The 23,280-nt window shown below is 39.2% G+C and overlaps 2 protein-coding genes across 2 annotated transcripts; one reads left to right on the plus strand and one right to left on the minus strand.

Annotated features, from left to right (window-relative positions):
- Nucleotides 1-5,419: 5,419 nt before the first annotated feature.
- LOC144647410 (histone-lysine N-methyltransferase set-1-like) lies at nucleotides 5,420-15,397 on the minus strand. Its single transcript, XM_078507207.1, has 7 exons — nucleotides 15,297-15,397; nucleotides 12,411-12,469; nucleotides 10,976-11,286; nucleotides 8,805-8,898; nucleotides 7,703-7,762; nucleotides 6,675-6,865; nucleotides 5,420-5,951 (listed from the first exon to the last, which is right to left on the minus strand). Exons 1-7 carry the CDS (start codon nucleotides 15,307-15,309, stop codon nucleotides 5,738-5,740), a joined length of 942 nt encoding a protein of 313 aa, XP_078363333.1. The 5' UTR covers nucleotides 15,310-15,397; the 3' UTR covers nucleotides 5,420-5,737.
- Nucleotides 15,398-16,135: 738 nt separating this feature from the next.
- Nucleotides 16,136-19,163, plus strand: LOC144647411 (uncharacterized). Its single transcript, XM_078507208.1, has 4 exons — nucleotides 16,136-16,351; nucleotides 16,513-16,609; nucleotides 17,079-17,356; nucleotides 17,946-19,163. The coding sequence occupies exons 1-4, from the start codon at nucleotides 16,221-16,223 to the stop codon at nucleotides 18,115-18,117; spliced, it is 678 nt and encodes a 225-aa protein (XP_078363334.1). The 5' UTR covers nucleotides 16,136-16,220; the 3' UTR covers nucleotides 18,118-19,163.
- The last annotated feature ends 4,117 nt before the right edge of the window (nucleotides 19,164-23,280 follow it).

The raw sequence follows: 23,280 nt of genomic DNA on the forward strand, positions 1-23,280 counted from the left end.
GGCGTCGAACTTGAAATCAGATCTTCGGGACTGAGGGCGCGGGTACGAATCCGGCTAGGGTTTTTTTTTTTTTTCCTTATTTTTTTTGTGGGTTCGAATCCTGAGCCTTTCATTTTTATCGTTTTTCTTTTCGGATTAAAATAACACTGATTTCCACATAATACTCCCTCAACGCCTATTCAGGCTATAAACCTTTCATCGCCATCAGGGGCGCGCGGGCGGAGGGTTCGAATCCTCCTGCCGTTCGTTCTTCTTTTTTTTTTTAATGCCCTCAAATAAATGTCCAAACTGCGACTATCCAATAATTTGTCGATGATTTTGAAAATAGCCTGCGCTTCCCAACGCTTTTTCCTCTTTACGAACCTGAAAGAGCCGCCATCTTCAAAGCGGAGTAGACCCTGGGAACGAGGGTGTCGCGGCCATGCCCGTTACTAATTTTTAACAAATATATCTTCCTGCCTACTGTGGAAAATTGAATATGTACAATGTTCAACTTCAAATAATCCACTCCTTATTTATAACACCACCCCCCCCCCCCCCGCCTCCCCAACCCAGAGCTTCGCGAGGCCCTGCGAGTCACGTATTACTAGTTTATTTATTTTTTGCTTTTTTATTAAGTGCTGCGGAGTAGCGTATCGTTGTTGTACATTTTTCTTTAATTTGAACTTCGTCTAGCATAAAAGGCGGAGTTGAAAAGTGCCACGTTGCTGATGGTTCTTTTAGAGAGTTTACTGTGTATTCGTGGAAAGCCAGGCGAAGCAACATGGCTTTAGGCTCTTTGGTAAAAAAGAAACTAAAGTTATTTGAAGTTTACGAGTAGTGATTCCAAAAAATTGGAAATACTGTTTGTTAATATTTCGTGAAACGTGAACTGCAGTCATTTTTGAAGAAAGAAATGGCCGCGGTCTGAACGATCCGCTTCACTGCTTCGGGCGAAGCTGTACAAAAATGGGATCAATTTAGGTTTCTGGGAAACTGCTCACCTACCCCTCCCCAAACCTAACATTTTGCCCAAAGCGATAAGTAAGGGTTAATGTTAGGTTTGGGGAGGGGTAGGTGAGCAGTTTCCCAGAAACCTAAATTGATCCCAAAAATGTGTATTATTTTTTTTAATATTTAGTTTAATATTTATATATTTTTCATTTTATTTTAATTTTTTTATCACACTTTTTTTATTTTATTTTATTTTATTTTATTTATTTTTTTTTTTTACAGACTCCGCATTTTCGGACTCCGCACTCCGCACTCCGCGTTTTCGGAACAGCCCAGATCGTACAGTATACTAGTAATACGTGACTCGCAGGGCCTCGCGAAGCTCTGGGTTGGGGAGGGGGGGGGGGGGGTGTTATAAATAAGGAGTGGATTATTTGAAGTTGAACATTAATTGAATTGTACATATTCAATTTTCCACAGTAGGCAGGAAGATATATTTGTTAGAAATTTTATTTCAACGGGCCCGCGACACCCTCGTTCCCAGGGTCTACTCCGCTTTAAAGATGGTGGCTTTTTCTGGTTCGTAAAGAGGTAGAAAGCGTTGGGAAGCGCAGGCTATTTTCAAAATCATCGACAAATTATTGGATAGTCGCATTTTGGACATTTATTTGATGGCATAAAAAAAAAGAAGAACGAACGGCAGGAGGATTCGAACCCTCCGCCCGCGCGCCGCTGATGGCGATGAAAGGTTTATAGCCTGAATAGGCGTTTAGGGAGTATTATGTGGAAATCAATGTTATTTTAATCCGAAAAGAAAAACGATAAAAATGAAAGGCTCAGAATTCGAACCCACAAAAAAAAAGAAAAAAAAAAAAAACCCTAGCCGGATTCGAACCCCCGACCTCAGGTCCGAAGATCTGATTTCAAGTTCGACGCCTTACCATTAGGCCACCAGCGCGCGGCGGCCGTGTGACGTCATTTCCGCCACACACCAAGCTCACAAATATATATAGAAATATATATGACCGTAAACTCCACACGAGATTTCATCCCGCCTGATCCCTTTAAGGGACAAAATTATACACCCCGCTACGCTCGGCCTTCGGCCTCGCTTCGCGAGGAAAAATATACACTACACACTGAACTGTGTTTTACGCTATTCCAAACAGTCGTGGACTTCTTGAGTAACAACAAGACTGTATCATTGATATTACTTGGCATCACTGCGATGGCTTCAAATGAATTGCTAGCTTATAGGAAACACAGTCATGAATTCCACAAGTCTTCTTACCACTTACCAATGAATGAAAAGAGGGTGTCGGGTGGGCATAAACGACAGGTACATCTACAGATCAATGGAGTCACAGAGTTAATTTAGAAGAATTTACTAGCAAAGTAAAGGGTGTGGACAGGCGACTTCTTACGAGACCCTAGCAGTATTTCCTCTGTGTTGACGAAAGTAAAACGGAATTCTTCAGTTTTCTGTTCCAGCGAATTACAAGAATTCTATTTCATACTCGTCAATAGAAAGGAACCACTTCCAGTCTTCAGGAATCTCTGTTGTGAGCGTGTCATGGGTGACTTGTTTCATATAGTAAATTAATAAAGATGGTAAATTTTAAGCTCGGTAATAAATAATGAAGATGAAGTATTCAACACTTTGCTAGGGGCTAAAAATTTCTACGCTCGTGGGTGAACAAAACGACCCATATCTGCTCTTTCGTGTAAGTTCGTAAGTTCAACTTCAATTTTCAATCACTGTTCGTAAGAAATAGAGTTTCTGTCCCAAATATATATTAAACAAGGTATAATTAAACAAGGTATAAAGTTGAGGAAAGAATAGTTTTGTCAAATTATCAAGAAAAAAAACGGTTTGATAGTTTAATTGAAAGACAGGGGCTTAAAGCTGCTCAGAATCACGGAATCACGTCTTAGAGGTTTCAACTTAGGAATGAACGTTTATTCGTTTGTCTCACGATAGAATCGCTTTGAGATGGTTTCAACTTTTTCAAAATTTTCTGGGGGGCATACCCCCAAACACCCCTAGGGGCATGGAGCCTGCAGCTCATAAACTACAGCCTCGTGGCCATTTGGACTCCCACTTTGTAAAATTCTGCCTATAAGCCTGATACCCTCGGGCTTAAACAAGATAGTAAACAAAAATATTTGTAAACAGCCACCCCCCTTTAAAATATCCTGGATATGCCCCTGAGAGTTTTTTATCAACTACCCGTCGAGTTGTCATTTGTTTCCTCAAGTTGAGTTCTTACAACTGTTTGGAATGAAGACATGTAAAACAGATGCCCATTTCCTCGCAATGTAGATTCTGGAAAAGGGTTAAGGATAACAGATGTAGTAATGTAACTAATGTACATGAGCACACTGTTGATACAGACGTCACTGTTGGCCATTGCTATATTTGGGAATATAATCACAATAAATTGTAGGAGGCTTTTGAGAGAAGAGCAAATTTAAAGTACATTCCTGTACACCAGATTGGTAAATTGAGTGAGCTACAGATGTACTTGTCTTTCATGTACAGTCAGGGAACGATATTGTCTCTGCATTTAGTGTTTGGCAGTTCGGGAGTAATAAAAAGGTTCGGTTAATAGAACACATGGCTGAGATTTCCGGAAGTCACCAATGCATTTCACGACACTCGATTTTCAATTGAGTGTCCTAAAAGCAAAACCAAAGTTTTTACTCTGGTCAATCACAAAGGACACAAACAATTTAGTCAATCGGAAGACGAAGCAAAACTGACAAGAAGCGTAGGAAAACCTGAAAACATGATCGTTTGAGTTTTACTTCTGATTGATCAAGAAAGAGACGCGAGTTTTTTTTTAATCAATCATCACGCGTAGAAATGCAAAACCAAAGTAAACTTGAATTACTTACGACATTCAAATAAAAACCGCTGTAACGTTACAGTCCTGTTGTCACTGAAGAACTGTGGTGCTACTCTCTAAGCGCATTAACACGAGTCCATATCCTCAGCTTCCCGACCCCTCCAACAACTGGGGCTCAAAACAAAGCAATGGAGGGTGTAAAGCACCGTGCTCTGCCTTCGTAGAAGCTTCAGTTTTTCCTCTGACTTATATTTAAAGCTGCAAGAAGGGTTCCCGGAAAGGGTTGCACAGGACGATGCAAGTGTGTAAAAACATGTCGAGAGGTAATGTAAATAAATCATAAACGAGGCTGCAGCCTATTAGGTGGGAAATAAAGAAATAATAGATTTGGGTTTCGATGCCTGCTGAAATGCAAAATGGGAATTTAATTTATTTCAGTCTCACTCACAGTTTTGACATTGGCTCCAGACCTCTCGCTCTCGTTCGAAGACCGAGCGCGTTCGCAAAAGATACGACTGTATCTCTGCAGTCTACCCGTCTCACTTCAACAACCAGTTTCATTCTTCGACCTCATGCGATCAAGAGGGAAAATATTTTAATTTTTCCTGTCTACAATCCTTAAAAATAATGCGTAATTCTCATCCCACGAAAACAAGAGTTTCATTTTTGATTTACAATTGGGAATTTTTAATTCCCCATTCCCAAACAACAACAGCAAAACAAGAACAAGCAAATTAGAAAAATTCAAACATCAGCCCTAAAAGAGGTCGCATTCACCTACGAGAGGTAGTCGCTGAGATGTTCCGACTATTGTGTGGTATTTTGGAAAGTGGTCGCAAACAGGAGGAGGGTCGCACAGGGAACGTTTTACGGTGATGTAAGGGCCCCATAAAAGCCAAAATGAAAAACAAAAAAAACACGATTTCGTGTCCAAGTTTGCAGATCGAATAGAAGACAGAAGTCTGCGATTTCATAAAAAAAAAAATGATTAGTCAGAGTGTGTTGTGACAGAAAAGGTTTTTTTTTTTCAAAATTTGTCGATGTCAGCCGTTATACGTCGGCTTACGCGTTAATTAAATGCATTACGATGAACCCGGCTTTGGTTTCCCTTGCAACCTAAATGAAATTCATTGCGAAGTAGTTTTGAGGAAAACGCCCAGAGGGGGGGGGGGGGGTTCTACGGCTTGTAAATGACGGGGATGATCGAATTGAGGCAAAACTCAGTACCCAAAAAAATCTCTAAGTCTTCCGACATTACTCAAAAAAAAATCCCTGGACCAAAAATAGCCCCCCCCCCCCCCAAAAAAAAATCCCTTGTCAAATTACCCCTAAATTGCCAGGAGGGGCAATAATATAACACAAAGACAATCATAAAAAAATGAACGCTCGTGTTTTTTTAATTCATCATACCATAAATACACTAAGGCCAAGGCACTTTAGTTCGTTTTTAATACCCAAAAAATATCCCCTATTTAAATCAAGTCACCCCAAAAAATATTTGCCAAATTTTCCAACCCAAAAAATCCCGAAATCGAACATTTCAAACCCCAAAAAATCCTTTGATCATCCCTGTCATTTACAAGCCGGAGTACACCCCTGGGGGAAAACGTGCACAGATCAATGACCATCAATAGACATATTAGTATAAAATATTTGTATTTATATTAACATATACATGCTGAAATTGTAATAACTTAAAAATTTACAAGAAATTACAGCCATCTTCAAAGAACTTAACATAAATCCAATGCACTTAAAATTAAATGAGTGAAAAAATATCTCACAAGAGGCAAAAATGGTCAAAAATAGGCTTGCACCCTGAATGCTATTGGTGAAATATCTAGAACATTCTAGAATATTTAGAACAGTCTTTGAAAACGACTGCGATTTGACGTCTCCATTCTGTTTGCTGTCCTTGCATTGATTAGTAGCCTGACCAGGCATGGGGATCTCTTCTAGCTTTTTAACCACTGATGAAATTGAAGGACATCCTTGCTTCTCTCTCCATAGTCATATAGAAGCTCTTCTCCAGCTTTCACGTCCCTGACAGTTTCCAGTATCAAGTAAGGTTTGTCCTTTATAGACATTAGCTTCGTTGCACAGTTTGCATCAGTTCTGCTGTGATTCAAAAGCCGGCCAAGCCTGTCACTCTCTTTTGTAGCATCAACACTATGAATTGAAGGGAAAAAGCCGGTCAAGAGCTCCTCCCAAAACCGAGGTACTAAATTCAATTATCGAGATTCTATTTTTGTATTAATAGACTAAGGATAAAGCATGACGTTTATTTTTCCCGCGAACGGCAAAAAAATCAACTTCTACCGTCTGCCGTTCGTACGCGGAATTGAGTAGTTTTGTGTTTGTCACGAATGGGATTTCCCCCCTTTTTTATGAGGTATTAATTTTATAATTTGATAAAAAGGTAACAAAATGAAAGGCAAGCTCGCGTTTATCGTTTGCCGTATAACGTAAAGCTTTATCTCTCTATTCTAAAGAAACTTAAAACTCGAATACTGGCCTTTTTATGCTTGTCAGTGACAACGTCAAAGTAATAGTTTATCTTTTTACATGTCATTTTGTCGCATATCTATGTCAAAGGCCGGATAATTCCTGAGTTTTAATGGGTTTACAGGCAATGGTATATGAGCTCATATACCATAGACCACAGATATGGTAGCCGATACGCGTTAACGAGAACAGCCGGGGAGATCAATTATTGCAATTCTTTGGGCGTTTTTAATAAAACAATTATTCCACTCGCGCTTGTTGGAAATGAGATAGTTATAGCCAACGACGCACTACGCGCGTCGTTGGCTATCTGCCGTCTCATTTTCAACGCGCGCTCATGGAATAATTGTTAAATGATCTTTTTGGAATACGAGTAGATGCACTCACCACAGCTTTTTGTTCTTGAAACCGAAGTAATACATGTAACATCCAAATTCTGTCTTCCCTTCATAAAACTTTTCCCGCTCCTTTGCAGTTTCATAATCAATCAGTTCACCAGCATATTCACACACAAACTGTCCTCTGGTGAAGTCTCGTTTAGCAAATACGCCTCTTCCTTTACCTTCCACTTCTTGAACCTGAAATCAAAATAAAAAAAATATTTGTTTCTTCAAGAAGCAACTTAGTGAAACAATTTTTTTTTAGCAAGGACTGAGCCAGCATTTCAAAACAGAACACGCCCTTCTACAGAGACGACGAAATGCTCGATATATTTTCTCTTACATTACCTACTTAAACCCCAGTTACTAGTGTTGACAAAAACTTTTCTGAGACCTGAGAGCCATGCTCTCATACAAAGCTAACCTCAATTTATGGACACTTCTTATCTGCTACTGTATTTTTTAATTAGGGCTATTTTATGCCGTCTCCTTTGAAACAAATTGAGAAAACATTCATTTTAGTGCAAGATATTTGTCAATGACTATTTGAATGAGAGTACAGTTTCTTCAAGTTAAGACATTAAACATCGGTCTGGACACTTTTGCATGCCCCTTTGGCATCAAACTTAGCTGGGTTAACTGAAGCGATTGCCTTGTAGAGAATATTTTGACAAATTTCCATGCTTCCAACCTAACAATGAGCCATGTAGTGGTACAGCCTAAAATTTAGCCTTCTTCTCTGTTCGCTTTCACGTGGCTTAAAGGTGAAAAACTACATTTGTATGAAAACGCTTGCTAGGGTGGCTATGTATCTGTATGATATACATTCATTGCAACAGTAATGAAATGTTAGTTGCCAAGTCACGAGCTTTACTTCACTCCGTAGATTTAGGTATTAAACTGTTTTTCTTTTGTCAGGCTGACCAAGTAACATTGTGATGTACATGTAATATTATGTACCGGTAACATAATTCAGTGAGGTAGAAGTTAGCTCCACATTCTCTTCCTCTTCATATTGAGTAGTGAAGGTCATACCTCTAGATCTAGTTCCTTGCCTGACAACACAGCCTGTTCAAGGGCATTCTGTTTCTCACTCTACAAAGGAAAATAAATAAGTATTATATTTTCAGCTAGTGCTAACTGTACATGTCGGTTCTTTAATAAAGGAGATGATTTATGGTTTGGACTCTAAAGAGCAAACAAATTTATAAACTACTTGCAAAAATTATATAGGTTAAGCATCTTGGTGAAAAAAGTTGAAGATGTTGAGGAGTTTGCATACCTAGGAGCTATTGTAGATAAGGAGGGTGAAGGCAGTAAAGATATTGTGAACAGATTGCAGAAGGCATGTGGTGCATCCCAGGGAGGTGTGGGCAGCCAGAGGAACTGGAAGGAGAACCAAGATATGCCTATTTATAAGTCTTACATTCAACTGGTCCTGCTATATGGCTCTGAAACATGAAGTATGACAAAGGCCAATGAATAGATACTGAAAATTAGATGTCAACAAAGAAGGACAAACAAGAGAGTGGTTCAGATGGCAGAGATCAATGACATAAGCTGTGAGTTATGACAAAGAGGGTGAAGGATTAGGAGATGTACTCAGAAGAGAAGGTGTGAATGACTGTTTACAGAATTGTAGTGAACACCAGATGGTCGAAGGGTGAGAGGAAGACCAAAGAACACTTGGAAAAGGACTGTCAAGTAAGAGAGAAACAAGGTGGGGTAGAAGACTTGGGATGTGGCCAAAGCGATGGCATAGAACAGAGAATGTTGGTCAGAGAATGTGATGGGCTTATGCACCTACTGGCACGACGGGAATCGATGATGATGATGATTTCACTGTTTTATGCTTTGTAAATTAAACTAAATTAAAAGAAAACCCTAATTCTTAGATAGAGCAGTTTTCACTTGAGTGACATTATAAGACAGTAATTTACATTTGCTTTGTTTTTGCATTATTATACTTAGTGATTGGTTTCTCAGCCAATCAGAAGCAAAAGCATAAGCAAGCATGACTCACTCGTGCATGTTATCCTGCTGTTTATGCCAACTACATGTGTTTTCCCTCATGTTTTGATTGTATCACTGATTCAGAATTGTTTGCGCTGTATGAGACTTGAGGAAAAAGACAAACCTGTATAACTGATTTGCTTTTCCGGGCACTTCTTCGGACTGCAAAATACTCAGACACCTCAGTCTGACGTGTCTGCTTTTCTTCCTTCTTTTTCCTATATTATCACATGAAGAAAAATAGCCATATAACAAAATTCTCGATTTTGATTGGTTCTGTGTGCGCTTATTTGTCACGTAATCGGCGCAAGATCACGTGGGTGTCCAATTACAGGTATCCAATTTGAGCAACTTCAAATTGGATACCTGTAATTGGACACCTATGCCATTTGCGCGTCAATCACGTGCATATAAATGGGTTCTTTCTTGCTGTTTTCCCACTGTTTGTACAACCAGTTGCATTTACCATTGACTTTTTCACACTAAAAAAGATTCTCAAAGACTATTATTATAGATTATTATTATCATTATAAAGAAAAATAAGTACACCAACCGGAGGAATGGGAGAGGAACACTGACGGAGCGACACGAGATGATGTGACGAAAACGGCCGCAAAACAACAATTATTGTTGTTTTGCGGCACGTTTTTGTTTCGTGTCACATCATCTCGTGTCAAGTCATCCGTTTTCAGTGTTAAAAAAATCTCTCTGCGAAGCCTGAGAGCACAAACTATCAATGACCCATTCACTTAACTCCTGTGAAAGAAAAGAAAACATTCAAAAAGGGAAATAAAGTGAGATTGTGACTTTAACACTGATAGCAGGTACAAAATACATGCATTTTCGCTTGCCATGTGACATGATTTAATAAACGCTTCAGCTCACTGGAAAAACATGAGTTCCATAGCACGTTTCTGTTTCGCGTATTGTCATCTCGTGTCATGTCATCCATTTTTCATCTTTTTGAGGCGAGCAGAAACACGACGTGCTCAGGTGCATCTTTCTCTCAAATTTCATCGGCTGCTCAAAAATAACATTTGTTGCTGCCAGGTACGTATACAATATATGTACTGACAGAAAAGTAATTGAAAAAATTCAGCGCATCCAAGACAGTAAAAAACATATTCAAAGGTTACACTTTGTTTTGGTGGTGGTGAAAAAAATAGAATCTGCGCTACGAAGCCGGAGAGCACAAAGCATCAGTGACCCATTGATGCAACTCACATGAAAGATAAGCATTTAAAGGCAAATAAAGTGAGACCGTTACATTATTAAACACTTATTTAAAAAAAATGAAAACGAAACCATATTCCCTGTTTGAAATAGCTGCTTTTTTAATTACTTCCGTCTGCCACGACGGACTTGATTGCTATGTCAGTTATGTTTAATAAACCCATTTAGGGTCCTCCAAGGTGTCAACATTTTAGCTTCTTGATTCACGTTGCACTTTATAGAAGTTCCAAAATTGTGATTTGATGTTAATTTATTTATTACACCATGGATACAAGGGTTTCATTTCTTTTAACCTTTGTGTCTGAACTTCATGGAAGTTATGTTTGACGTTACTAAGGGGGGAGGGTAGCATGTACAATTACTACCGTTCTACAGCTTCTATCCACGTATTTTTTGTCCATGTGCAACTTCCGTCAACAGCTAATCCATTTTAATATCCTCATTCATTGCGTGCTTCGCAGCACGCCGCAGCACGCTGCATGAATGAGCATAAAAAGCGAAGGACGGCACTTCACCGAATTACCATGAGGTTGCTTGAAGAGCCTTTGATTTTCTTCTGGCCAATCTGGGCAAAACAAGCGTTAGGGAAACTTCCTAAAATTCCACATAAGGCGGTTATGTTCCTACTCTACAATAAAGAAAGATTCGTCCAAAGAAAGTTTTAACTGGTCAAAAAAATTGCAAAATTAAATTGTAATAGAGCTTTTCAATAGTACAATACTGTAGTCATGCATTGTGAAAAGTTAACAGCAAAAATACATTGAAAGAAAGTATTTGAGACAACCATCCTTAAAACAAACAAATAAACAAACAAACAGCCCACCATAGGGATCCATTGACAGTTGCACAATGTTAAAATGTTGTTTGCTTTAAATGTTAAGGCATAAATATGATTTTTCTTCACCTAACGACTGCTTTAAAAAAGAGAACAAATTAAAACATTTACATGACCCTGAACAAACACAAAAAACAATAACTTACAATGTCTAACAAAACAGTTACTGTGATCAGATTAGTGAAAAGGTACTTGTAAATAATATTACTCTGTACAATAGAACTTACACTTTTTTCTTTTTCCCTTTAGCTTGTGTTATTGGATTATTACTCCACTTTAATAACTGAGGACTGAATGGCTTTGAGATTGTGTCAACTTGTTTCTTATCTGATGTCTTGCTGTTTTCAGTTTCTGTGAGCTGTTTCTTTGTGTCTTTTGAACCATCAGACATGATTGCACCCTCAAGGTTGGTTGGTTGTTCCTCTGGTTTTATCAGGACCTGTTCTATATGTGTATTCTTGTTTAAAGTCTCTGTTGAACATGATTCCTTCTCCACACCATCAGAGCTTTGATCAGCATTAGGAGTAGAAGGTGGACCCTGTATCAGTTGCAGAGATACTGCCATTAAGTGTGTTTGTTATTCATTCAAAATATTTCTTCATTTCTAATTGGTTTACAATCCGCTGGCAAATTCCAGTTAACCCGCTAGCTTCAACCAAAATTGGAAGACATCGCTATTATTGGAAGTTGATGAAATATTTTGAATGAATAATACTACACTTGGCCAGGGTCACTGTGTTGTGTTCTTGGGCAAGACACTTTACTCTCATCATGCCTCTCTCCACCCACGTGTATAAATGGGTACTGGCAACATAATATTGGGGGTGTACCCTGCGATGGACTAGCATCCCATTCAGGGAAAACGAGAAATATTCCTAGCCGCTTAATGCTTCCATTGGTAACATATTGTGCTATTGACATTAGCAGACCCTTTTGCGTGAAAGTTGTATCACTGAAAAGTGCCACAGACTGCTGATGTCAATAGCATGAGGTGTTTCCAATGGAAACTGGCTCTGTCGCCCCTGACAACAGCAGAGTTTTAGGGGTAAAACTTGAGAGTGAAACTTCCCTCATTGCAGTTTGAGTTTAGCTGCTCAAGCAAAGTTTAAAAAAATCGTCTTAAGGAACTACTGATGAACAATTTGGGTTTAGAACCTGAAGACTGAGGCATTAACGACTCCTTTAGGAGCCAGACCATTTACCAAAAACAATGATCGACAACAACAGGTTTCAATAATTGTTAAATGTTTATTTACTTAAGATTTTTAGTGCTTTTTCTGACCCAAAACTAGGCAATTTACATCCCCAAAAGCAATGATCTTGTAGATAAGCCACACCTACGATTTTGAGTCCAAAATTTCAGTAAATAGGTGTGGCAATTAATTAAAAACAAATTCAATCATGAACATAACTGGACTGAAAAATGGGGATTTGGTTTGAGTGGCCTTACATTAACAGGATAAAATTATAAAGGATTATGCAGGTTGGGAATTCAGAATGTGGCCATTAGCCGTATTAACGGGGTGGCTGCATTAACAGGGTTTTATTATAATAAAATGTACAGGCATTTTGCCTGTAATTACAGGGTGGCCAGATTATGGCCATAAAGCAAGGTTCCACTGTATTAGATTCAAACTGTTTACATTTGTAATGTACGATTACCTTACTATCTTGAGTGCCTACTGATTTATCTGTGGAATCCTTACAACATGTTTCTTTTTCTAAAATTAAAAAACACAGTGATTAATTAAGCCACCATATACTATGAAATTTTAAGTTAATTGTTAATTGTAAATACAAGGGGAATCTCCTTAGAAAAGCTTAAATAAGCTTGAAGAGATCTCCTGCTACTGAATAATGCAACAGTTTAAAGCACATTGATAGATATGTGGAAAATAAATAAACTTGAACTTGAAACAGTGTTGTCATAATTAGGCTGAGCTCACTCGATGTTTTGGGTGAAGATGTCCATTAGTGCTGCATTACACTTCCATACAAAGCAAATGCTATGTACAGGTGATAATTTCAATGTACAACAGCTAAAACATAAAAACAGCCCTGTGCGATGTAGCTAATTAAGGGGCAAATTTCAAAAACATTTATTTTGGCTTTCTTTGATCCTATTGGGTGTGTTAGGTTTGCAAGTTACGGCAGATATTGTCTTAGCTTGTTGTCATGAAAACAGCCCCCTTACCATCGCATACAGCTTATCACGGTTTTGGAAGCCATTTTAAAATGAATTCTAAACAATTTAAGAGTCATTAACTTTAAGTTAAGATACTAGGCAAAGGATTCCCATCTGTAATTTCTGATGGTGTTGCCTTCCTGTCTTACAGTGATATTAATGGTCATCGCTTAAAGCCCGAGCCCAGTTGTTGAAAGGGTGAATGACGCTATTCACGGGATAAATTGCTGTTCTGCAGATCAGTTTTGACAAAACGAACTAGACTGGATAACGATGATTTACCGTTGGATAGCATTTTACAACTTTTGAAGAAACCAGGGCCTGGCCAAATGGAGATGCAAGTAGAGCAAAGTTTTTAACTTGCAGGCACTTCCATCACCATTTGGCCAGGACTTGCCTGCACTTGTGTTATAACTTTGGTTGAGATCAAATTTACTTGCAAGTCAACGCAATTTTTTCAACCCTTGGCCACCCAACGCTAGTCTCGCTGTTTACTTCAAGTTCTGAATAGACCATATTCATATTCTCTGTATTGGACTGGAAATAGCTTGTAGGAGGTAAATGGGGGTAATCTTTTCAAATGCAAATGACATAAAGCTCATTTTAATGATATTCCCCCGCATCAGCCTCCATTGCAAGCTAGTTCCAGTCCAATACCAAGAATACGAATATGGTCTATTGCAGTGCGTGCATTAGCATTCAAATGACTATTTTGACAACTTGCGAGTGCGTTTGGCGCCTCTCCCGTTTGGCTACCCAGTGCAAGTCTGTAGGCAAGTTCAACTTGCCTACAGACCTGCATGCACTTGCTTTAAAAAAGCCCTGCCCGGGCCAAACGGTAACGCAAGTAAACGCAAGAAATTGCAAGTAGTTGCAAGTTGAACTTGCATACAGATTTGCATTAGGTGGCCAAACAGACTCGCAAGTTTACTCACAAGTGCACGCAAGAATACCCCGCCACTATTTTGCATGTCATTGAATAACAAAAGTGCCTATTGTGTTATTTCTCGTTCTTAAAGCGTTCCGACACATGTAAATGAAGTGGCGGGGTATGCTGCAATCGCTCCAAAAAGCCATTTCAATGTTACTGCACGCGCTGCAATTCAGTATTTTACAATAACTGAGCGAATTCTTGCGCGCTGATTGGCTAATTTTTATTGTCAATAAGAGTACAGACGCATGAAACTCGTAGCTGACGCAATCAGCGAAGGTTTTGTCAAACTTTTCAGCACTGATTTAGCGCTGTATTCTTGATGAGGTGAGAATTATACCACAAAACTAGAAGTCTTCAATGAGGAAATCACCTAAAATTTATCGGTTAAAACTTAAGAAACCAGTGCGACCTGAGAGCGAAGAGATCTGGATGTTTATTGAGGATTCAGACCGAAAATCGGCGGTGAGCGAGAATGTGTGCTTTCAATGAAATTAGAAAGCTGAACCACGTTTTAGCGGATTATTTTGTGAAAACTTTTCAGTGGATTAAAGGTTAGTTGCACAATTCAAATTTTCTTGTGTATTTCTGGCGGTATTCTTACCAAACTTTTAATTTACAAGCCTGTGAGTGTGATTTTCCAAATTACAGCGACAAAATTTAGATTCTGCGGCCGTACGGCAATTGCATCTTCCCCGTAGATTTCTTTCCTTCGTTTTAAAATCAGTTCTGGCTTTTTGTTATTGTAAAAAACAAATTGACATCAGTTTTTATGCGTCTGTCCTGTTATTGATGATAAAATTTCGTCATAACATTGTCAAAGTTTGTTGTAGATCCGCTCGCCTAGCGGCTCGCGAATCTACAACACTTTGACAATGTTATGACGCCATTTATCATCAATAACAGGACAGACGCATAAAAACTGATGTAAATTTGTTAACTAGAAGTAAACAGCAAGACTTGCGTTGACTTGCTTTGGGTGGCCAAATGGTGTAAAACTTGCCTTGACTTGCGTACAAATTAGATCTCGGCCACAGTGAATGTAAGCCAACGCAACTTGCGTCTGCTTGCGTCTCCGTTTGGCCAGGCCTTTACAAGAGGTTCGACTGTATTTCAGTTGGAGAGGCGGCTGAGTATAATTTCGCAGGCTTAGTTGAATAAGGCTTAGTGTAAACACGGCTTTAGTTTGTGTCATTTTCATTTAAGCTTGTCTTTTTACAGTAATAAAAGAAAGAAAGAATGTTAACTCGCATTTCCAACCACTGACTGCAGCGTGCAGAGAATAGATAATTTGATGAATCAAAATACGACGCGCTGTGGAGTATTTTTTAGGAACTTCGAAGCGTAATTAAATGCGTCTGGAAATTTGATGAAGCACGTAACACAGGACCACAAGAATGGATGGTTTGTAATGACAATAAAGTACACTAACCTTTGCGGGGCATTTCTTCTTAAAATAGATCGTTCAATGCATACATAACCGTGCAAGAGCAACACAAAATGGATTCCGCTACCGTATCCCGTGTTTGTATTTTGTATCACCAACGCTGATTGGCCCTTGTCTGTCCAATCAAAAAACTCTTTTGAAATCCTTTGAAAGGGTGGGTCACATTTTGTGTTACCATACATAGCGTACCTAATGAACTTTTAAAACAGTGTTCCAGGACCTTCCAGGCACTCGCAGGCAGTGTTTTGAGAAAAACATGCAGGGGCCCAAGCACACAAACGGAGTGACTGTTGAGGTTTTAGAACTATAAAGGAAATAAATGGAAAAACAACGACTGGCTGCGTGATTTTGTAAATGCAAAACAAAAGCCTGTTAGGAAGTTCAGAATTATGAAACTAGCTAATGAGAAATAATTATACAGGTCCTTGTAAACCTGCGGGATATCAGCCGGGGATATCAAAACAAGCTTTTCATTTTTGGGAGCTGCAGACGAACTATAGCAAGGATTTGGACCGTCACGCGTCCGGCTGCAACGCTACAACGCAGGCTGTAATCGTTGAACGCGGAATGAATCGCGAAAGCGAAAGAACTGGACGCCAGGAGGCGCGAAGCCGCGCTCGCTTTTTTTTTTCTTTTTTTTTTTAGCTCTTCTCCCCCTCCCCCAGCACGGCCGCCACCACCCCACCACCCCACCACCCCAAGTTTTTGAGGAAGTCCGAACTCTTGGGTTCGTGGCGTGTTTTCATTGGCTAATTCTGATGTATTCATTCTATTTTGGGAAACATCTTTACCATATTTGGGAGTATGATGAAATTTTCGGAAAAATTACCTCGGTTTCTTGTATTTTACAAGACGTATTTCTGAAACCGAGATTTTATATTGTTTGGGGGACCGTTCATACGCGGTAAAATGGAATCGAAAACCATAGACAGAGACGCCGTACTAAATTCACTCGCTTTAAACAACTCGACAACAGATGGGCAACCCAGAAAAAGAAAAAGACTTGACAATTTATCTGCCGAAGAAAGAGCCCTTCGAAGGTAAGTTACAATATGGCCTTTTGACGATTCTCTCTCAGCATAGCTTATATGGCTTGTAACAACTGAATTTTTGGTATCGAATGTCTAACTTAAGTATTTCTCTGAATAATCTGCTTACTGAATGAATGATAAAGCGTTGTTTGTGATTTTGTTTTGTTCAGAAAACTAAAGAATCGTGTGGCTGCTCAAACTGCTCGCGACAGGAAGAAGGCACGAATGACGGAACTCGAGGAGATCGTCGCACAGTTAGAACAAGAGGTGACATTAATCATATTGTCCAGTGTCTTTCCTCAACCGCTCTTTAACAGTGATCGTGAACTTATACCAGTATTCTCTAATAATTTTGAACGGACGTTTTTGTTCCGATATGTAGATGACGAAGGATCGAGAACAAAGAAAGCTTTATAGCTCAGGCTAATCTTAAATTTAAAAAAAAAATACAGAGCAAAATGCTTAAATGTCTTTCGTTTTCTGTGATTACATTTCTTTCAAACCCTCTAATGGAGCAACTTTTTCCCTTCGACTGGAGCTGGAATATTTAATGGAATATAAATGGAGGAACAGTTTGCCTGTACCCGATAGCCATGTCAAGTTTACCTAAGCGCAGATTTCACAACCAGTTTTTTTAAGGAAGCAAATTTATTTAGGCCCTAATATTGCTAGGTATTAATCAAAGGTCTTCTCTTGTGTGTATGCCATTCAAGCCAAATGTCTTTATTTATTTCAGAATAAAGCTCTTCGCACAGACAATGAAAGTCTAAGAAAACATTCAGAGGCAATGACAATTGAAAATTCCGAGTTGAGAGTTCGTCTTGGCCTCACACCTCCAGTATCGCCAGAGCCAGTCACCAAGCACACATACCCACCAAGTCCAGAAACAAGTTCAGTTGTGATCAAGAAAGAAGCAGAATGTAACGAGTATGCATCACTCTTAGTTTCTCAGCAGCAGGAACGCCTGATTCTGTTTCTTTCTCTGATCACGACTTGGATGACGATCAACAGCAGGTAATAATGAATCATTTGTAATAGAATTTCTTATTTGAAATTTTGTAGCAAAGCCAAACTCTCAAATTTAGACAAGGTGGCTTGATCATGCTTTGAAACAAGCTGGAACTTATTGCTACAAGGTGCACAAAGCAGCTGGTGAAAATTTTACTTCCCACTTGCTCTACTGTTTAAATTTATTGCGACCTGAAAGTGATCAACCAAGCTGGGATGTGTTTTGCACCTAATAAGTGGTTTCCAGGTTACACATGTCTTACAATGGAATTTAATCACTATTGCGACAACAAAAAAATGATAGTCCAGCTGATGTGATGCTTGTGGGAGGATAAATTTGCATGGTAGTGTGTCAGCTGTGTAAACTGCATTTCATTGTGCTTTCATTTAACTTTTGCAAGTGTTCTATACACTAGTTATGTATGTAAGGTTCTCCTTATTTGAAATTCCATGAACTTTTTTTGGTTTAATTGTTGTATGAATGTTGTTAAGAGAATTCATTACAGAATATGATTAGGGTTTTTTACAGTTTTGAAGAAACAAAGACACAGTAGTGACATTATGATGAAAGTGTTGTGTTTGTTTCACTTCCCAGCCTGACATGGATTTTGGCTTTCTTGAATTTGATGAAGAAAGAGAACCACAAGCCCTTATTCAGCCCAAGCAGGAAGCCAAGTCAGGCTCAACCTGCTGTCAGCATAGCACCTTCTCAGCCACAAAGGATGAAGACGACAACACAGTCCCAGAATCGAGCAGCAGTGACATAACAGTAGCAGATTTGGTTGGAATGGACTGTGAGGCTTTTAATTCGTTGGATGATATCTTGAATCTCAAAGATTTCTCTGAGGAGTTCAAAGAACTTGATGTTGAACCTGGAATGTTAGGTTGTGAAATGTGGGAGGAAACCTTCACAGAAGTATTGTTCCCATCCCTTCTGGCCGTCTAAATTTATAGATTAAAAAGTCTGTTTGTAAGTCTTACAAAGGTATAATAAGGCACATATTTTATCCTTAGAACAAGACTGACAAATCAACTGTATAGTCTGTATACACAGGGGGTTTTAGTGGCCCCACTGGACTCTGGATGGAGTGCTCCAGGTAAGAGCCCTGGCTGCCTGAACAAGTGTTCTGGTGCAAGCCACATTTACTCTCCCAGTGGCTCTTTCCACCCAGGTGTTTAAATGTGCAGTAGCAAATGTACTGCTAAAGGTAAACCCTGCAATAGACCTGGCATCCTGATCCAGGGACAGTAGTTAAGTGCTGGTCTGGTAAGCCACCAAGGCTTGAAGAGAGACTTAAACTTGGCCTTTTTATGGTCTTGTTCTGTACTTAAGCGTCCTGCCAAGCATCATGTAACACCATAAAGGAGTAGAAATTGGCAGTTAATCACATTCTCATTTCAGATTTAAAGGGGTTTCAAATAATAATAATAGTAATAATGCAACAGTATTAAAGAAGAAAATATTAGATGTAAAGTATTTTACACAAGATGCATGCATGTGCGAAAACAGTGAAACTGGGATAATCATTAACCAGAAAACCAATGTAAAAAGTATATTATGTTAAATATACACTCGAATAGCTCTTAACAATGTCTCTTAATGATAATTTTTTGTATATTTCTTGTAATTTAGGGGCTCTGGCCCTCCTTTTTTTTTTTTTAAACAAGAAATTGTCCCAACTGTTCCCCCTTCCCTGCCATTTGGGTAATTTATTGTAACTCAGGGAACTTGACTTCTGTGATGGTTTCCTATTATTAATGACTGTTAAATAGCAGTGGTCTCACATTGATCAATAAAAATATTCATGGGTTACTTTGGTTGCATTCTGTTTGATTTGACGTAACGAACACTAGTCACTGGCAATACAACAATAATTATTGACTACAAGCTCAAAGTTTTCTCTAAGTTAATAGTCATTGCAGTGAACCCAAGTTGACTGTTGCTCATAGAAAACAATGGGTGAGTAGTCTTATTGTGAGTAGTAGGCAAAAACATACAATTATTTTATGCATTTTTAAGCTAAATTTATAAATATTTTCCATGCACTCATGATCTATCAATGAAGAGACAACAATGGGAGTGCCAATTACTGTAGAACATGTTTATGTCTGCAAAATAAGACAGCCACTTTTTCTTGACACGTCCTGCAATCACTCTGCTGCTGTGGCAGACTCGTTCCCAGTCCCTACTTATTTGTTCCTAAGACGATAAAAGACTGGGGCAGAATGAGGCGAGGGTTATGGGGCAGGCTGGGAAGACCGTCCCTTGATGCAATGCGTTCTAGTCAAAACTGCCTCGGAGCGACTGGGAACGAGTCTGCTGCTGGGGTAAACATGAACTCGCTTGTACTTCCAAACTTACTCGTGTTATCATCAGGATCTGCAAACATACATTATCTTTGACTACTTTTAAAAACGTTGATAGTAAGCTACAGATCTTTGGCACACGAGTTAAAACACCACAGGAAAAGCATGCAGTCCTCAGAACATCAAAATTTTTTTTTGCAACTTGAGGAAATTATTGTGGGAATTGAAGAAATCCTGAAAATATCTGGATCAGGCTTGAATGGGTTACAAACCCATGACCTCAGTGACACTGGTGTAGTGGATGTTTGCTCTACTGCTCTCAAGGGGGTTTTGGTGTGGAGAGAAATGTTCATTCTCTCACAGACAAGGATTAATTTTTGTCTGATTTCCCAGTTAACATTCGGGTCACATCATTTATGGTCTTTTAACGTCCCTTCAATCAATAAATAACTCAAGTGCAGATGATTGCAGAAACATTGACCCACATAAAAACAAAATGTCTATTATTTTTCACATGGCTCGTTTTTCTTTGTTCTTCCAGACTGAATATATTGAATAAACCCCGCTAATTAGTAACTCTGAGAAGATGGGGGGCGGCTTTGATTATAAACGGGAGAGCGGGGCTGATATTATATCTCCCTTCGGAATATTAGAGCTGATAATCCCCTAGGGTAATATTACAGTAATATTCCCCTCTCGCAACATAATAATAATATAATAATTTAATACTTATTCGGCGCAAATTAGCATGTGAATATGATCAAATGCGCAACACACCCATACGGATTGCATCTCACAAACAAAACCATACTTTGATAACGTTACATTTATTTTGCCTAGACTGGTGTTACATAAATACTACTGAGCAGTTGTTCCTTGCCTCGACGTTTGCTTTCTCAGAATATCCAATTCCCTCTATAATGCACGCCTGCAGGGAATCACGGTAGTTGTGTTCGTCGTTGCTAAGTCGCGCGTGCAACTACCGTGATTCCCTGTAGGCACGCGCTATGCAGTGTACCGTATTTACTCGAATAAGCGCCGCCCCGAATAAGCGCGATGCGGCGCATATTTGAGGAATTCCGTTTGACTAAAAACAGCACTACAAAGCAACTCTAAAATAAACTTGGACATTTCTTTCCATCAAAAGCGATGTTTTGCAGCTCAAAGTGATTGTTTTACCGCTCGCCCATAGTTTTTCTAGACATTCTTATGCATCAGTCAATTGAAACCCCGGCCCCCCAACCCCCGGGACTTAGCGGGGATTTAACGCGTCCAAAGCCGGGATTTAACGCACTTTTAACGGCGAGTTGGCCCCGGTGGGCGGTGGTTTTAACAAAATGTCAGTAGACCGGGGCCGTGGAGCGGTAATTTAACAGCACGCAATCACCTGAAGCGGGGACGACAGCCGGGATTTAACATAAAGGACTAAATGCTTTCCTCAAAATGTTCGTTTTGAGGAATCCGTTCTAAAAAGTCTCCACTCTTCTTCCTTGATAAAGCTTTTCGCGATGCCTGGGTTTGTATTTCATGCGTTCGCATGATAAAAATAGACTCATTGTACTTGTAATCTACCACCTTAGTACATTATCGTCTCCAAGAAAGTAGTTTCTGTTTCTGAGATTTCAGCCGTGAATTATATGAGGATCAGTTAGGGTAAATTCCGACAAGCGACACGGCGTTTAAACAGCGACATGGAAGAAATAAAATGGCGAGGAACGACGAGACTTTTATTAAAATAGCGACAACGAAGGAAAGAATTAAATAAGAGTACTACGGCGAATCTGTCAGTTTCTTGCCATCCTCGGAGACCCAGGGGCAGTTAGTGGGGCGAGGGAAACGCGAAAATGCAAGACAGCTATGGCGAGCGAACTGGCTTTGTGTACATATTTCGTATGAGAACGCACCAAAAGGACTGTAGTCAGGCTGGTCGCCGATTGGGCAGAATAATACAAAGATAATACAAAAGATTTTTCTGCCCAATCAGGAGGCAGTATTCAGAGAGCTTTTTGAACTGGCCTGGTAAGACTCTTTCCCTAGGGGCACTTTCAGTCAATACAACTTTTATATGCCGATTTTTTCCCTCGCAGTTTCGCGCTATTTTCTACCCGCATTTTCGCGTTTCCCTCGCCCTACTAACTGCCCCTGGGTCTCCGAGGATGGTTTCTTACATGTTCGACGGCGAATCTGATGTAGTCACAAGTCCCCTACGTCATCAGCATGTTGGAATGCTTTTAAATATATATTTAGGTCCCACAGATTTAACAAAAAAAGCTATCAAGTCGAAAAGTGGATAAGTACAAACATTCAAAAACTTGCTTTGCTTGACCTACTCACTAGTGAGTATTTCGCTATAAATGATACAAGGTGACAGATCCTTACTTCTTATGGATGTGGCTGATCAAGACGTTATATATTCAATAAACAAAAGTTAAAAAGAAACAAACTAAACTAATAAGGGTTTGCATTAGAGCGGGAGAGCGGGGATGTTGCTGTTATGATTAGCTAGCAACCAGCCAAAGTACTACATCCTGATAGAGCATAGCAAAGTACAAGGAATTACGACAAATAAGCACAGATGTCTTTCAGCCTAGCGAGATCAACCCACCTTTGAAAAGTTGACAGTGAACGCTTGAAACAGCGGACAGCAGCAGTGCAAAAATAATAATCGCCCGTCGAGGTCGAGAAATCGGTAAAGTAATTTTTAGCGGCATTTTTGATCAGTTGAGAACATGCCATTTTTTTATTAATCTGTCAAAGAATTAAATTAGATTAATTTTAACGGATCCCTAAAAATGCACGAAAAACTTCTGCTCTGTGTACTTTTTAATAGTTCAGAGTGACGTCGTATTTTTTTATTTGGTCAAAAAATTTAGAACACCGTTTGTTACTGCGATATTAAAGTGCCCGAAAAACTTTGCTCGTTTTTTAATTGATCGAAAAATTTTACACACTGTGTTTAATGCGAAATTAAAGTTCTCGAGAAACTCCTGCTCTGTGCACGTACTGAGCAGTTCAGAGTCATCACGTCGTTTTTTAATTGGTCGAAAACTATAAAATACCGTTTTGCTGCGAAATTTAAGGTTCCCGAGAAACTTCTGCTTTGTGAACCTAATTTAGTCACGTCGTTTTTAATTGGTCGGGACATTAAAAACGTTAACTTCCTTTTTAAAATACCGGAGAAAGTTCTGCTCCGTGTAGCTAGGTTACTCACGTCTATTGTGTTCTAAAGGTAGACACGTCGTGTTTTTATCTGTCAAATAATTAAATTAATCTTAACATGCCGAGAAACTCCTGCTTCGTTTACTAAGTTCAGAGTCACGTCATTTTTTAATTGGTCGAAATATTCAAAACACCGATTTGAAAGAAACTCCCGCTCGTTTTTAATTGGTCGAGACATTAATAAAATAACTGCTTTTTTAAAATACCAGCGAAACTCCTGCTCTGTGTACCTAAGTTACTCAAGTCTTATTGAATTGGTCAAAATATGTGAGAAACTTCTGCTCTGTTACTCGCGTCAGTTTTTAGACAAAATGACGAAATTCCGATAGCGACATTCGGACCATTTTTAGTTGCGACATGACGAGCTTTGAAATTGAGACGGGAGACTAGTATACCTACCCTAA

This window comes from Oculina patagonica, chromosome 3, assembly GCF_052425735.1.
Source record: "Oculina patagonica isolate OP01 chromosome 3, crgOcupat, whole genome shotgun sequence".
NCBI classification, from domain to species: domain Eukaryota; kingdom Metazoa; phylum Cnidaria; class Anthozoa; order Scleractinia; family Oculinidae; genus Oculina; species Oculina patagonica.